The sequence below is a fragment of the Gastrolobium bilobum genome, unplaced genomic scaffold (assembly GCF_033153095.1).
Source record: "Gastrolobium bilobum isolate Gb01-03AN ecotype WA unplaced genomic scaffold, APGP_CSIRO_Gbil_v1 utg11542, whole genome shotgun sequence".
NCBI classification, from domain to species: domain Eukaryota; kingdom Viridiplantae; phylum Streptophyta; class Magnoliopsida; order Fabales; family Fabaceae; genus Gastrolobium; species Gastrolobium bilobum.
Window position 1 is genome coordinate 198,422 of NW_026898298.1, and position 14,849 is coordinate 213,270.

The 14,849-nt window shown below is 34.1% G+C and overlaps 1 protein-coding gene across 3 annotated transcripts; it reads left to right on the forward strand.

The window, feature by feature from the left end:
• The first annotated feature begins 817 nt into the window (after positions 1–817).
• On the forward strand, positions 818–14,258 carry LOC133314626 (D-lactate dehydrogenase [cytochrome], mitochondrial). Of its 3 annotated transcripts, none has more exons than XM_061516131.1 (18): positions 818–1,125; positions 1,341–1,443; positions 2,180–2,280; positions 3,325–3,373; positions 4,471–4,563; positions 5,280–5,394; positions 5,519–5,579; positions 5,844–5,884; positions 5,961–6,018; positions 8,977–9,073; positions 10,015–10,089; positions 10,160–10,268; positions 11,863–11,972; positions 12,257–12,319; positions 12,917–12,996; positions 13,131–13,261; positions 13,417–13,460; positions 13,854–14,258. In XM_061516131.1, the coding sequence occupies exons 1-18, from the start codon at positions 881–883 to the stop codon at positions 13,971–13,973; spliced, it is 1,695 nt and encodes a 564-aa protein (XP_061372115.1). In that variant the 5' UTR covers positions 818–880; the 3' UTR covers positions 13,974–14,258. The 3 variants fall into 3 exon arrangements, 2 of the variants coding, with proteins under 2 accessions (XP_061372115.1, XP_061372114.1); XM_061516130.1 differs by having other exon boundaries at positions 5,844–5,880; positions 5,957–6,018; XR_009751978.1 differs by lacking the exon at positions 13,854–14,258 and having other exon boundaries at positions 5,844–5,880; positions 5,957–6,018; positions 13,136–13,261.
• The last annotated feature ends 591 nt before the right edge of the window (positions 14,259–14,849 follow it).

Sequence of the window (14,849 nt, forward strand, 5' to 3'; positions counted from 1 at the left end):
AGAGACAAAAATTTCATGCAACAGATTTTCAAGTGAGCTCGTTGTTTAAAAAAAAAAATCTGGCACGAAAATTAATGTATGGATATAGGATAAAGTATTTCCCCTTTAAAGATTGGGATTGTCATTGTCATTTTACAAGATGAGATAAGAGAGTTCTGCAATGGGTCCACGTTATTTTTTATTTTCCTCTCTTCAATGCACAGTAATTTTTCTGTAAAATAATAAATATAAAACTCTTAAATATTAAGGTTATGAAAGTTTTTATAATACATTGATGGATATAATATTCAAGATAAATCATCAAACATTTATCAAACGACTTAATTTCTCTTTATCTTATAAGAATGAAAATTATTTCTATTTTTTCAATAAATTATGTTCTCTATCACTATTTTTAAAAAGAAATAATTTTTTTTTATTTTTATGCCTTGAAATAATTTTTCAAAAAAAAATATATATTTGATAACATATTCTATATAAAGTTAACATAAGTCTTTTTTTTTTTTTTACGTGAGTCCCACATAATAATTTTATATCTAAACATCAAACCTTTTATTAAATACCACTTTCATGGTAAGCATTTAAAGTTTTATCAAAAACAATTGTCAGTAGGAGAGGTAGGTTTAAAGCTTTAATCCTAGACCCGCTCCGAATCGGACTAATCGCTTAGCGATGAACCGATTAAATATTTTAAAAAAAAAAAAAAAAAAAAACAATTGCCAGTAAATAAAATTCTTGACATGTAGCATTTTAATTTTTTGTCGTTGACTATATTACTACCTTCCAAAATAGTACACACAGCATAGCAGATAGCACCATTTGGTTCCTCCATCTTCGTCTTCAGCTGAATCAGCTGCTGAATCCCTTCTTTTTTATCATCATGTCAAATTTCTCGTCGTGGTTTTCTCGCTTGCGTTCTTCGTCCAAGTACTTGTACCGAACTCTCCACTCACCTCACAAAAACGCACTTGCTACCAATGTATTCAGCTCCCACAGAACAAGGAAGCCATGGATGACATGGTCAAGCTCTGTGCTTCCTCTGGCTCTCGCTGTTTCTGCTGGATCACTTTCTCTTCAACCCCATTTCAACCCTTCCTTGTGTGACGCTTCTGATATTGACAACAGGTTACTTTTCATTCTTACACCACCCCATCATTTTCTTATGTCAAATTTTCTCCCTTTTGATAGCTTAAATTGAATTTCTCAATTCTTTGCTATTAATTATGATGTAAAAAAAACTAAATATTTCACTTGAACTAGGAGTCTAAGTAACTGAATAGTGTCAAGAAATAAAGTGATTGTTTGATAAATGACATGCAATTTCTTATGATGGATGTTAGAGGTGTGAGCTTTGGGGGCAAAGGTAGCACCCAGTATGTTGTTAAGGGTTCACAGAAAGATTTTCCACAGGAGCTTCTCAAGGAGTTGGAAATCATCTGTCAGGTACAAAATCTCAGCTTTTCTGAATATCTCATAAATTTGAATCAAACAAAAAGTAAAGACATAGAATTGCTTGGGCTAACCCCGAGGGGTGGCACATCTGGTAATTGGAACTAGGCCTGAAAGGTCTCTTGATCGATTCTTAAGCGAAACAAATTGGGACAGTGGCAAAACGATTGTGCTCTACGCCACAAAAGGGGATTAGTCTTACACAAATGGATGGGGATACACATGGGAAACTAGAAAAAGGCTGATTCTAATTTTTTCATCAATTATATTTGAAGATTTCTTTTACTTCTTGCTATTTCTTGTTGTGCAGATTGGTTATTATCTCGTTTGTCAACTTTGGTCTGTGGTTTTTAGAAAGCAAGCCAATCTGACTTATTAGTTGGTTGATTGTTAATGTTCAAGAATATTTTTTTTAGTAAAATAAGAATGAAGACAAATAAATGAGCAATCGTTTTGAACCTTCAAACTTGTGATTATCATCCTGAATTTTTATAGTACTTAAGGGTCCATTCGTTTGTGCTTTTTTAATTAAAACATGTCTAAAATTATTTAAGATAATTAGATAAGTTTTTCTAAACAAGCAAAAGCCCAATAATTTTTTATTTTTTTGTAGTGCTCTTCTCATAAGCTAGAAAGAGTAGCTTTTGAATATATTTTTTTTATAAAAACATCTATATCATTACAGCATTTTTTCCCCAAAGCTTATCCATACGCACCCCTATTTCTACAGGATAACATATCACTTGATTATGATGAGAGATATATCCATGGAAAACCACAGAACAGCTTTCACAAGGCTGTCAATATCCCAGATGTTATTGTTTATCCAAGGTGAGACAAGCTCTGAACCTTATGCTGAAATTTCTGTTTGCTTCATTATTGATCTGCTCATAGTTCTTTCAGTGTGCAGTGATTTAGTGTAATCCTTTTAGATTTTACCTTCATCTCAAATTGGTTTTTGTATTGAGTAAAACCAGGGAAGTTTCTACAGAAGCGTTTTTCCAAATGATCTTCTTTCGAAAGGCTTAAATATGTTTTACTCTCTTTCCACTGTAGTTTTCAAAATAAGACTATTAAAAATGCTTGCTGCTAAGCTATGTGGACAATATTTTATTTGTTTTTATCTTGTGGACTTGTAATGTTGTGACAGGCTGACAGTTATAGTTAATATGGTAGCAGAATGGTTATAGTGGTAAGGTGGTCATCAGAGCAATTTGGTGTAGTGAAATTTTGTTAGTGACCAATATTCTGAATATCACTTTGTTGTATCACATGCTCCAGTAGAGTATTGCTTTGGTCTTGTGGTATTTATATTTACCTTATGTAACAAGTATTTCTTCTATGTTTGACCTGATTGCTGTTTGATAACAGACAAATCTGATATAATGTTTGATTTATTTGTTAAAATAAATTTCTAGAAATCATTGGTTAATCTGTATGCTTGCAGATCATAAATTGATTCATCTCCCATCATGTCTCTAAATCCTGTAGAGCTATATATTCATATTTCGATATGTTTGGTGTTTTTGCAACCACATGCTTTAATATCTAATTTTATTTAAAGAGATTCAATGGCTTCTGTTATGTGCATTGGAATATCCAAAGTCATGCGGGGGCAGAAATGCTTATGTGAGATTTATGACTTTCTGACATTTCCTACTGTTGATTCCAAAATATGCATATACCTTGTCTGCCATTTTTGACTTACAGATATATATAGAAAAAACACCATATTTTTTTATATCGTGTCTAGAATGGACATGAATGAACATAGGAAAGTAGGAGAGGGTTTCAAAATATTGCAGGTATATTCTTGTGGTAAAAGTTAAAGCATCCACATGTATCTATTATCTTGAATTGTACTCTCATTTGCAGATCTGAGGAAGAGGTCTCCAAGATTGTCAAATTATGCAACGATCATAAGGTTTGAGTTCCTCCAGCTCAACTAACATTGCTGAGCATACTTGAGCTGATTGCTTTACCTTAACTTTTATTATAAAACCATTTGGATAAAACCAAATTTTTTATCCTCCATATGTCTCCTGTAACGTTGTGCTTTTCAGCACAGTATATGTGTTGTTTTTCCCTTTTTAAAACACTCTATTTCTGCTGTTTCTTTCATATTTGAGTTGTTCTGTTTTTGGAATTTATACCTCACTTCTTCATCCTTAACTAAAATTACCCAGTTTGCTTGCTTTGTCTAGTTCTCAATTGAGACTTGAGACTTCCTTCCTTCATCAAATATTATAATTTTCTTTCACTTCGTATTCAATTATCAATTTATCATCTTTATCTCTGTTGCAATCATAATATATCTAATCATTTCATTATAGCCCAACAATCTTCCTAAAGCAGTATTGTTAAGTCAGAGACTATTTGAACTTAGATTAAAGAGATCTAAAATCCACACCTTGGCCCTTCCATAACAATTTAAATCTTTGAATCAAGTACTTATTTGGCATGCTATCAGAGTATCCTTTATTGCAGAGTTTAATCTTTATGACTCTTATTAAAGGGGCAAAAGGCAAATCCCGGTGCATAAGGCTCCCCGACTTGTGAGGATAGCGGCGAGGGTCGACTATATGTAGTCTTACCTTATATTTTTGCAAAGAGACTGTAATACTTTATGACTCTTATTCTTATACATAATTAGATTTTGGCTTAATATGGTGTTTTTGTAATACATTAAGTGCTATGATTTTTACACATGCAAATGTTAGAGTATGAGAAGGTAACTTTCAATCAGAAATTTACTTGGAATAAAGGCAATGTGAATCTTGAATGTAAGTTTATCCTAATTATACTATTATGGGCTATCACATGATTCATGGGTTTACAGTATGATCGATCATATCTGCTTTACTTTTATGATATCTATATGGGGAAAATTACATCTCATACGCTTTTCAGCTTTTAAAAGCCTTTTTCTTTCAATTTCACAGGTGGACGATTTTCCTGATGATTGTATTCCTGAGAAACTGTTAACTTCGGTTTACTTTTTATTTATGCTTATTTATTTAGGTTCCTATTGTACCGTATGGTGGAGCTACATCAATTGAGGGTCACACCTTATCCCCTAATGGAGGGCTTTGCATTGACATGTCATTAATGAAAGTATGTACATCTTCTATTATGATAGTGGAATATCTGTATATAATTGTTTCAAGTAGAGTCATTATATATCTATTTGATTCCAATAGAAAGAGATGTAAGGCCTATTTGGCCCCATGTCTACTCAGGAATTGCTGAACGTACTTGTCTTGGTATGTTCCAGAATAAATCAGGCAAGGTAGGCTGGTTGAAAGCTTAAGATGCCTTTATTACTCTGGAATGTGTCTTTAAACCAAAGTTTTCCTTTTCCTGTTTTCCCTTTTCAATTTTTTCCGTAAGCTGTTCTTGGAGGAAATCTTATCCTTCTTTGTTCTCAATCTTCACATAAAATCCTACCTCTCCTGCCAAAAAATAAAATGTCTTTTATTGGTATTGAGCATGTTTCTGATGCTAAATGTAAGCATTTGCCTTACTGCAGTCCTTAAGGGAATAAAATATAAAAGTGAAAACACAAAGATGATATTTGGTATTGGAAAATTATGTTAGGAACTACAGGAACTATACATTTCTTGATGATTAATGCAGCTTCTACCGCAGTATCATTAGAGTAATCTGGTTTATCAGTGCATGTCCCATTATGTAGACAGTACATATGCTTAGATATATTTAAACAAGCTGACAATATATCACATGTGCATATAGGTACAGATTGGACATAAAAGATTAACCTTACTTTAGCTTTTATACTTACATTGCCTGCTGGTTCTTTCAATCTGTAGAAAGTGAAAGCATTGCATGTTCATGACATGGATGTGGTTGTTGAGCCTGGAATTGGATGGATGGAGCTTAATGAGTATTTGGAACCTTATGGCCTATTTTTTCCACTTGATCCAGGTTAGTTGGATACTGGGAATATCTTTGATAGTTGAAGGACAAGAAAGGCAAAAAATCTGGAAGAAAACATTGATTTTTACATGCATTTTTCCTGATTAGTGAAGTTTTTACGTGTTACGAGCAGGTCCTGGTGCAAGCATCGGAGGCATGTGTGCTACACGCTGCTCTGGTTCATTAGCTGTGAGGTGATCACTCACTCTTCTGTTCATCTATTGTTGGTTCAAATATTTCATCTCTGGGTGTTAAACTGTCAGTGCTTACAAGGTCAAATATTTGGTTCCAAGCTATTTTGCTTGAGGCTCTTATTAGTTCAATTAAGATTACTAAACTCGATGCTGATGTAATTCTATCACTCAAAATGTCTGAATCTTGTAAATAAAAACCTGTTAAAAAAATTTCAAAGCTGTTCCATCCTACTAGGCATAATGATTCCCCTTACTAATTTGTAGGTATGGAACTATGCGTGATAATGTCATCAGTCTCAAGGTTTGTTAATTCAGTTTTGTTTTGGTCTCTAATGCATTGTTGTGATGATTTATCTACTGTCCTGATTGTGTTGCAGGCAGTTCTTGCCAATGGAGATATTGTGAAGACTGCCTCTCGTGCTAGGAAGAGTGCTGCAGGGTTTGTTATTTTCCTGTCCCTTTATCTGTTAATCAATTTCATTTCTTCTCCCTTCCATTAACTTTTTGAGAGGTCAAGCAAAAGTAATATTATAAGTAAACTAGGAAGGCAAAAAATATGGTAAATTTAATCCAAAATACTAGAAAATACCTGAGACACTTCTCTACTTCATCCATCCTGCTTGGATATGATGTTTGACATCATTAACAAGGCCTCCATGTTTTAGGATGACCTGTAGTATTTGAAGCTCTTAGTTTTGGGTACTTCTACATCTGCAGTTCTTACTATGTATTGTCCACTCTTGTTTGTTGGCTGAACTTAAAATCAATCTATTTTGTATTTGATCTACTCAATCGAAATCCTTTGGTCTCTAATGGTTCCTGGTATTCGCACCGGCATAGTATAAAAAAGTATAGAGCAAAGTTCCAATTACAGTAATGTAGGCAGAGAAAAAAATATTAAGAGGTAAGATTGGAAGGAAAGACAAGAAAAATGCTACTCAGCCCAAGGCCTAAGCCTCCCTAAATTCCCTTCACAGATTCCCTAGTTCCTTCTGTTCCTGACATGCCAGAGAGTAGTTTTTTTTTATACATTGGTGGGAATTGAACACACAACTTAATATAACCTATCCAAACCCCTCGATATTAGACCAAACCTAGTGGCTTACAGGCCAGAGAGTAGTTAGTTAGAGTGTTAGGGGGTAAAGTTGTAAAGGTGGGGAGTTAGCTTAAATAGGAGGAGAGGGTAGAAGAATTCTAATTGTTTATCATTTTGGACATTGAGCATTTACTCTGTTGTAGAAAGGGGAAACCCTAGAAGGAGAATTCTCCTTTGTTGTGTAAAGATTCAGCTATCAATAATAGTCTCTATTCATCTTTCTCTCTTCCATACTATCTGCAGGCTCTCTCATTTGTGGGTTCCTAACACTTCCCCTCCCTCCATCGTATTCACAGCTCTTCCTTTGTTTCCCACGCCCCTTCTCCAATGTCCTGCTGCCACCTGTCATTTGTTAGACCCCTTCCTCTCTTCTCTAACAGACTTCTACAACACATTTGCATTACGGCCTCTTCCTTCCATGCTTCTCTTCTTTTTCTGGTAAACACAAATTGGAGGCCCATTAGGTTCAGCAGCAATCAGATGCCCAACAATATCCAAAACATTTACCCGCAACTCCAACTTAGCCCCCACTCTCTAAAATAATATTATCAACATCTACATAAAAAAGTTATCATCAGCAAGACGCATGCACCAAGGCACTTCATATTGAATATGCCTAGTAAGTTTGTCCATTAGGGATAAAAGGTATGTAGGCTTTAATGTTAAACCTTGTGTTGCGCTCACGGCAAGTGCACCGGTCGTACAAGTAATATAATATTGAATAAGAGATCATTTCCACGAAAATTATAAATCAAGCACTAATTCACTACTTCAACTTAAGTTGGACAATCGAAATTTGATTTGTAACAGGATTTGAATTGAAATTTAAATATTAAAACTAATTAAAAACAAGAATAAAAAAAAAAAGCATTTAAAGATTTGAATTAACTGATAGAAACGAATGTAGCTAGGGTTTTGATTTCCTTCAATCTCTCTATTATGTTTGAGTTCCTTCTTTAAGTTAATCATCCTTAATATCAATCCAATCAATTCTTTCTAAGTTAATTAGGATTCAATCCCTTGACACCCCAAGTCTTCACAATCTTGCTAGAACCCTAGTTCCCCAAGAAAGTAAGCATTAAGTTCAAGAATCATGAAATTGCGCAAAACCCTATGTCTATCCTTAGAATCATAAGGATTACGATGAAATTGTCAGATACAGATCATGCACCAACATTCCTATTCTCATACAATTACCTAGGATCAATCTACAAGATTCAAACTCATAGAAGGCATTAATAAAAGACAATTTCATTTATGATAAAAAGGAAAATTAACATCAAGAATTATTCAAACATAAAAGATAAATTGAATTCCATCTAACCCTAACTACTATGAAAACTTAGCCGGACATAGCGAAATCAAGAAAATAGAAAAGCTTCCCCAAACTCCATAGTTGAATGATGAATCTTCAATATTTTCGGTGCAAACTCGATTCTGATCCGTCTCCGCCTCTCACGAACATGAACTGGTGTTTCTCTGCGTTCCCTCTGCCTCTGGTTACCAAGAATGATCAAGAATCCCAAAAAGTGTGTAATTTTGCCCCAAATTGTGTTTTTTAAGAGTATAGAATCCGTGCCCTAAGTGGGTATTTCAAGTGGGCCTAAGTTAGGTTTTTGAGGCGCTTAAGCCCCCATTTGGGCTCTTAAGCCTCCAATATTATGTATGCATTTTTCACGTGGCGTGCTTAAGCATGCTGATGGGCGCTTAAGCGCGCACTTTGAATCAGAAGTTTTCTCTTGTAATGCACTTAACCCTGAGTTGGGGGCTTAAGCGCTCTCAGGCAGTGGCTATTTGCAAATTTGGAGTATTTGGGGGCTTAAGCCCCAGATCCTCCTCTTCAAGAATGTGATTTTCTTCATTTTTCTTCACTTGAGGTCCTCAATCTTCAAGTTCTTGACCTTTAAATCTCCAAGCTTCATATTTGCATCCATTTATCGTCAATTTCCTTCAAAATAGACAAATATAAATTAATTCAGTCATAATTCACAAAGTTCATATTTTTATGTTAATAAACCCTAGTTTCCACTTAATTAACTTGATTTTGCATGTAATTTTAGTCTATAAAACTAGATAAACTAAAGGTTTATCACCTTGATATAAACCTACTTGTCTTGGAAAACTCTTCACTTGCACCACCCGGTGTCCAAACATTTGTCACTGCTTCATCATACATATCCTTGGTTGCTTGAATGCATGATACTCAACTCCCTTAGATTATAAAACACTACAGAGAATCCCGCTTGAGACAGATATTTAATGACATGCTGTTGATTTTTTTCTTCAAATTATATATTCTAGGTATGATCTGACCCGCTTGATGATTGGAAGTGAAGGAACACTTGGTGTTATAACAGAAGTGACACTGCGGCTTCAGAAAATTCCCCAGTATTCAGTGGTACAATGATTCTCTGTTTTCTTTTTAGGATTTATGCTTTTCTCCAAGTTTGGTCTGATCCACTGAACTTTGTCATTACAATCAATTTATTAAATCTATTATGTTATATTCTCTTGTTATTCAATTTGATTGAAACTCCTTAAAATGTTTCTTGTTGGTTCTTATCTTTGACATATGTCAATGCAAGCTGTATCATCCAAATTCTAAACTTGGATTGCAAGGTCACTTGTTTCTGGTTTCTATCCTGGAATTTTTTTAATTTAAAACAGCAGTTCATGATGATCAGCGCAGCATGCAATATTTGGATGTTACTATTTTGTTTATACGCTCTAAGGATATACTTAACATTGCTCTATTCCCTTACTACTGCCTTACAATTCTTCTTCCTCTCATCAAATTTTCATATTATCTTCATGTTACGTGGGCAATCCCAGCTTGGAAAAGTACCTTGTATCCACCCTTCCGCTATATCTGAAGTTGTATTAAACTATTTACCTAGAAACTTAATTTATTCATCTTGTTATTCTGCTAAATTTAGTTTTTAAGTTTCTAAGAATGGGTTAATTTTCCATATCAATTTGATTTAATGGGAAAGCTTTGCAGTTTATCCATTCATACAATGTAGATAAATTTACATTTTCTCACTTAATAACTTGTGCTTGCCTGTAGTATTTCATAAAATTTTGGAGTTAGCAAGTGGAGACAAAGTCTGTTTGTTTTGGCGGTCATGCAATATCATCATAAGCAAAATAAATAATTAAAAGCTTCTGAACTACAGTTCTCAAACTTCACCGTCAGTTAGCTTTTATTTAGTTGGTGGAATATTTCTCGAGATATTTTATTACATCTTTATTCTGCAAAACTACTTTCTTGAGATATTTCTCTGTGTTAGTGTGAGTTATTTTGGAATCATACCGATTACCTAACTAATCAAAGCACAGGTTGCAATGTGCAATTTCCCTTCTGTGAAGGATGCAGCAGATGTTGCTATTGCCACTATGATGTCTGGTATACAGGTAGGACTCTAGCTTCAAATATTGATATCTTTCTCTATCCAGTTATGATGTTTCTGTTTATACTGTTTAGGTATCCAGGGTAGAGCTATTGGATGAAGTTCAAGTGAAAGCTATCAATATTGCTAATGGGAAGAATTTGCCTGAATGTCCAACTTTAATGTTTGAATTTATAGGAACAGGTAAAGATAGATATATAAAATTTGTCTTATTTTATTTATTAATCATTATTTCCCACATACATATATGTATTGCTCCCATGGATCATGAAATCAGAGAAAATTCATTTCAGTGAGCTCAATCTTTGGAGATAACAAAGATAACTCAGGGTAGAACATGAAAATAAGAGTTGTTCCATTGGACAATCACTTTATTGGATGCTGAGTGAATTTGTAGGGTTCCAAAAGAAAGGAAAAATAGAGGGAAATGAATGTAGATATAGAGTAGGAGAAAATGAAATCAGAATGTATTGATCTGAAGTGACAAACAGGGAGAGATAAGTGTTTCCCCGTTACTACCGAGCTACAACTCTGTTCCCTGATCTTCCAAAAATAAACCAATGCTCTCCAATCAGAGTGTTCCCTATTTGACCACCTAACTGACAGTGTATCAGCCTAACTAACTAACTACTCCATCACTTAACTCCTTTAATTCCTACATGTGTACACCTTCCAAGTCCTGACCTCCCTTGGTTGGGTCATAACAGAATCTATCAACTATTATCTGAAAAGATTGTTCTTGGGCCAATATAAGCTTCTCATGCAAGAAACATTCAAAATCTCAAATTGATATTAGTTATGGATAAAAAAGAAGAATAGAATATATCAAAAACAAAATAGTTGAAGGAAGAGAACATGAAATACTGGGACTAACAAGATCTTATGAGTCCTTTTTCCCTCGTAATTCTATGATATAAATGGGAAAATGGAGGAAAAGCAACAAGCATTCATTCAAATTTTTCCTGCCATATTCTGCTCTACGGCTGTAATTTTTTAATTGTCACTTGGATATATTAAAGTACCACACATCACTGGATGTTTTAAGTTTTTGGGTGAAAGAACATGAATGGTTTTATATTTAATATGCTTCTCATGTAACAGCCCTTTTGGCTTAAAGCATGGACAATACACAAGCTTACCCTACCTTGTACTGAAATTCAACTTTTATTTAGAATTATGGGGCAAACAAGGATTGAACTCTATATCACATAGTCATACTCTAATAATATCATGTCATGAACCAACTTTTTCAAAAGTTTAAGTTGTTGGGTGAAAATACGTGAATGATTTTATATTTAACATATGATAGCACTGCAAATCACATTCTTCAAATGAATGAAAGAAATCAGAATCTACTTGGAAGATTTGGTAATGTTAGAATCCACTTGGAAGGTAGGGGACTTGAGTTCCACACCTGAAGTATGACGCTCAGATATGGGGTTTATATGGCTTTGGGCTCTTCCACCCCAACGATTTTTGTGTTGTGATTCTCCCAAGGCTCGTACCAAGGTAATCAGTTACATACCTGGAAGGATATAGTGAAAATGTTAATGGAAAAATGTGCAGAGAGCGAATGAGGGACACCAAGCAGATCTTATTGCATGGTTTAATTTACTAATTATGTCATGGTATAAAAAAGAAAAAAAGAAAAAAATGTCAATGGAATAGGCTACCTACAGTATTCACGTCATAATATATAAGGCAGTGTCCTTTTAATGAATGCACCACATATTCCAAAATTCTTGTAATACATAGCTCACGCACATATATTCTTCAGAGGCATATGCACGTGAACAAACACAAATTGTTCGGAGACTTGTTTCTGAGCACAATGGCTCGGATTTTGTATTTGCTGAAGAACCTGAAGCAAAAGAAGAACTTTGGAAGGTAGTAGTTTGTTCCTTTATTATGGTTAGCATTCTGTTTTTTCTTTCTTTCTTCCTCCCCTGATATACTTCCCATCCATCTGCAATTTACTTCATCCAAGAGACATCCATCCATAACAAGATTAGGATTTTGGATGGCATATTTTCAAGTTACTCTGTTACCACCCCAATTTGTAGTTTCCATTCTGTTTTGTTCGGTGAGACATGTTATAAGTAACCTCATTGTTAAATAGTCAATATTACTATTTATTTCTACATTTAGGTCAATATCATGTTCGTGTGCAGGTAAGGAAGGAGGCACTCTGGGCTTGCTTTGCAATGGAGCCTGATTTGGAGGCAATGATTTCAGTGAGTCAGTTATGAAATATATTTTAATTTCTACGTTGTTGAGTTACATCTTTAGTTGAGAGGAAACAGCTAAAGAATTTCATCTAATCCTCAAAGAAAATGTATTTTGATCTGATTAAATTTGAAGATTTCCATATCAAAGCATGTCGATTTGGTTTTGAGAGTGCATGTGCTTGCTGTAGATAGGCAAACAGATTGAGAAGAATGGTTTGTTTTCTTTCTTAAAACAGGTTAAGATAAAGAGAAAACGAGAGACGTGTGATGAAATCATGTATTTGAATTAAACAGCTGGGGCTATGTCATATAGAGTTAATGTAATAATTACGAAGAATCGCAAATGTCCTAGACCTAGTTACCATAATTACAAGATTTGGTTGGCCTAGTCTCTCTAAACATCTGCTCATTAGCCCCTAATATCAAAAGAATAGAAAGCCTGTGAAGACTTGAAAGAGAAGCATTTGAAGCAACAATTTTTTGTTTTCCCTCACATTTAAAAGTATACAGACTTGCTGAAATTTTTCCAAATGAGAAGAGTTCCAACTGTTCTTGACTTCATACAGTGTTTTTAACTTTTTTTTGGTATTTTAACTTCTGCAGGATGTATGTGTTCCTTTATCTCATCTTGCCAATATAATTTCAAGGTCTAAAAAGGAGCTGGATGCATCACCACTTGTTTGGTATGTTGATCAGGGTTATTTGATTCTGGATATTGAAGTTAGATGAAATTGTGTTATAATTCATGTTACTTGACGATGATGGATGATAAAACAGACTAATGTTCAATGCTACTAATTGTTGTTTCTCTTGCCAGCACAGTACTTGCCCATGCTGGTGATGGTAATTTCCACACGGTAATTCTATTTGATCCTACCCAAGAAGAACAGCGGCAGGAGGCAGAGAGACTCAACCAATTTATGGTTCATGCCGCCTTGTCATTGGAAGGTATTAATAATAAATTTTTGACACATGCTGTTGCCTTTTAATGTAATATTTCAGGTGTCTTTTAGCATTCAGTATTTTTCTTCTCTAAATCCTTCATGATGACTTTGGTAAAGCAGTTACAGTTTTGAAAATTGGTTTATGTTGCTTCCAAACAGGTACTTGTACTGGTGAACATGGTGTTGGTACTGGAAAAATGAAGGTACTGCACTAGTATCTGGGATTCTTTAAAGCTTTACACATGATGTTAGTTACTCATGAAATTTCCCGACGTTGTAAACAAATCCTAAAAACTTTGGACATGGTATGGTGTCTAAATGTCTATTAGCTTCAGAAACACAAGCCTTCAAAGTAATCTGGCTGCCCAGTGGCAGCAGAATGCCTTGCATGAATAGACACGAACAAGACACAAGCCATTCCTATGTTACATGATTGGTTGTTATTATGAATCATAGTTTACATGCAAAGATTGGCAAGAGACAATCATGTTTTGATGCTTCTTGGTTGTTTTAGATGGTATTTTATTTTCAAATATGTTATGCCTTATTTTAGAATTGAGTTTAGCTCTAAAGTAATCCCTGGTTGCTTTTTCCAGTATCTTGAAGAAGAACTCGGAGAGGAAGCATTGAGGACAATGAAAAAAATAAAAGTAGCCTTAGATCCCAACAATATCATGAATCCAGGAAAGCTCATCCCTCCCCATGTTTGTTTGTAGTAGTACCCTCACTCCTAGAGGCAACTGTGCAATACAACAGTCATGAATAACCATGGTCTCCTCAAATTTAGAATCAACAGGTTGCATTTTCTAATATCAGGCCATGTCTGTAGAATCCGTTTTTTACTATACAAGGACATAAGCACCCTGTGATTTGTTCATTGATATATGCTTCAGGCCATTTCAGGGTTTCTGGCCTCTCCTATGTCTCACAAAATCTATGAGAAGCTAAATAATTCCCTCTTCTCAATTTCAGATCATATTAAGATATAACGCATGCTCATATATCACAAATTTTCATGTAATCGTTATTCCCCTTTTCATTCACATTATTTCCATTTTTGATAATATTACTCTGCTTAGGACAAGTCAACAAATTAAGATCTTTTCAATTATAAGTCTTATAACTTTTGATTTAATATATAATTTAGTCTCGAAAAAATATTATTCATGTTCCTTTAATTCTAAAAAGTTTCTATTTATAAAGTTTGTTTTCGAAGTTGTGAATATATTAAGTTCATTATTTTGGGAACTAATTTATATTAATATCTTTCAACATTAAGTTTTATATTTTACTCTTTGTTTTTTCTTATAGTTTGAATATGATTGAGAAAGAAAAAAAACAGTGAGGTTCTTTAATAAGTATTGTGCTTACAAGTTACAATTACACACTGAGGCTTAGGTGAAGTTAAATGATTTATGTATGTTTAATTAATTTTTATTTTTTTATGAAACTCATGAGAACAGGCATGAACTAATAGTTGGCAAGTGGCGCTTTCAAAATATAAATTAATCTTTTGCTTTCTCACCACGGATACGACAAGGTATATTATTTGAAGTTACACTATTTGCATTTATACATTTGGACAAATTTGG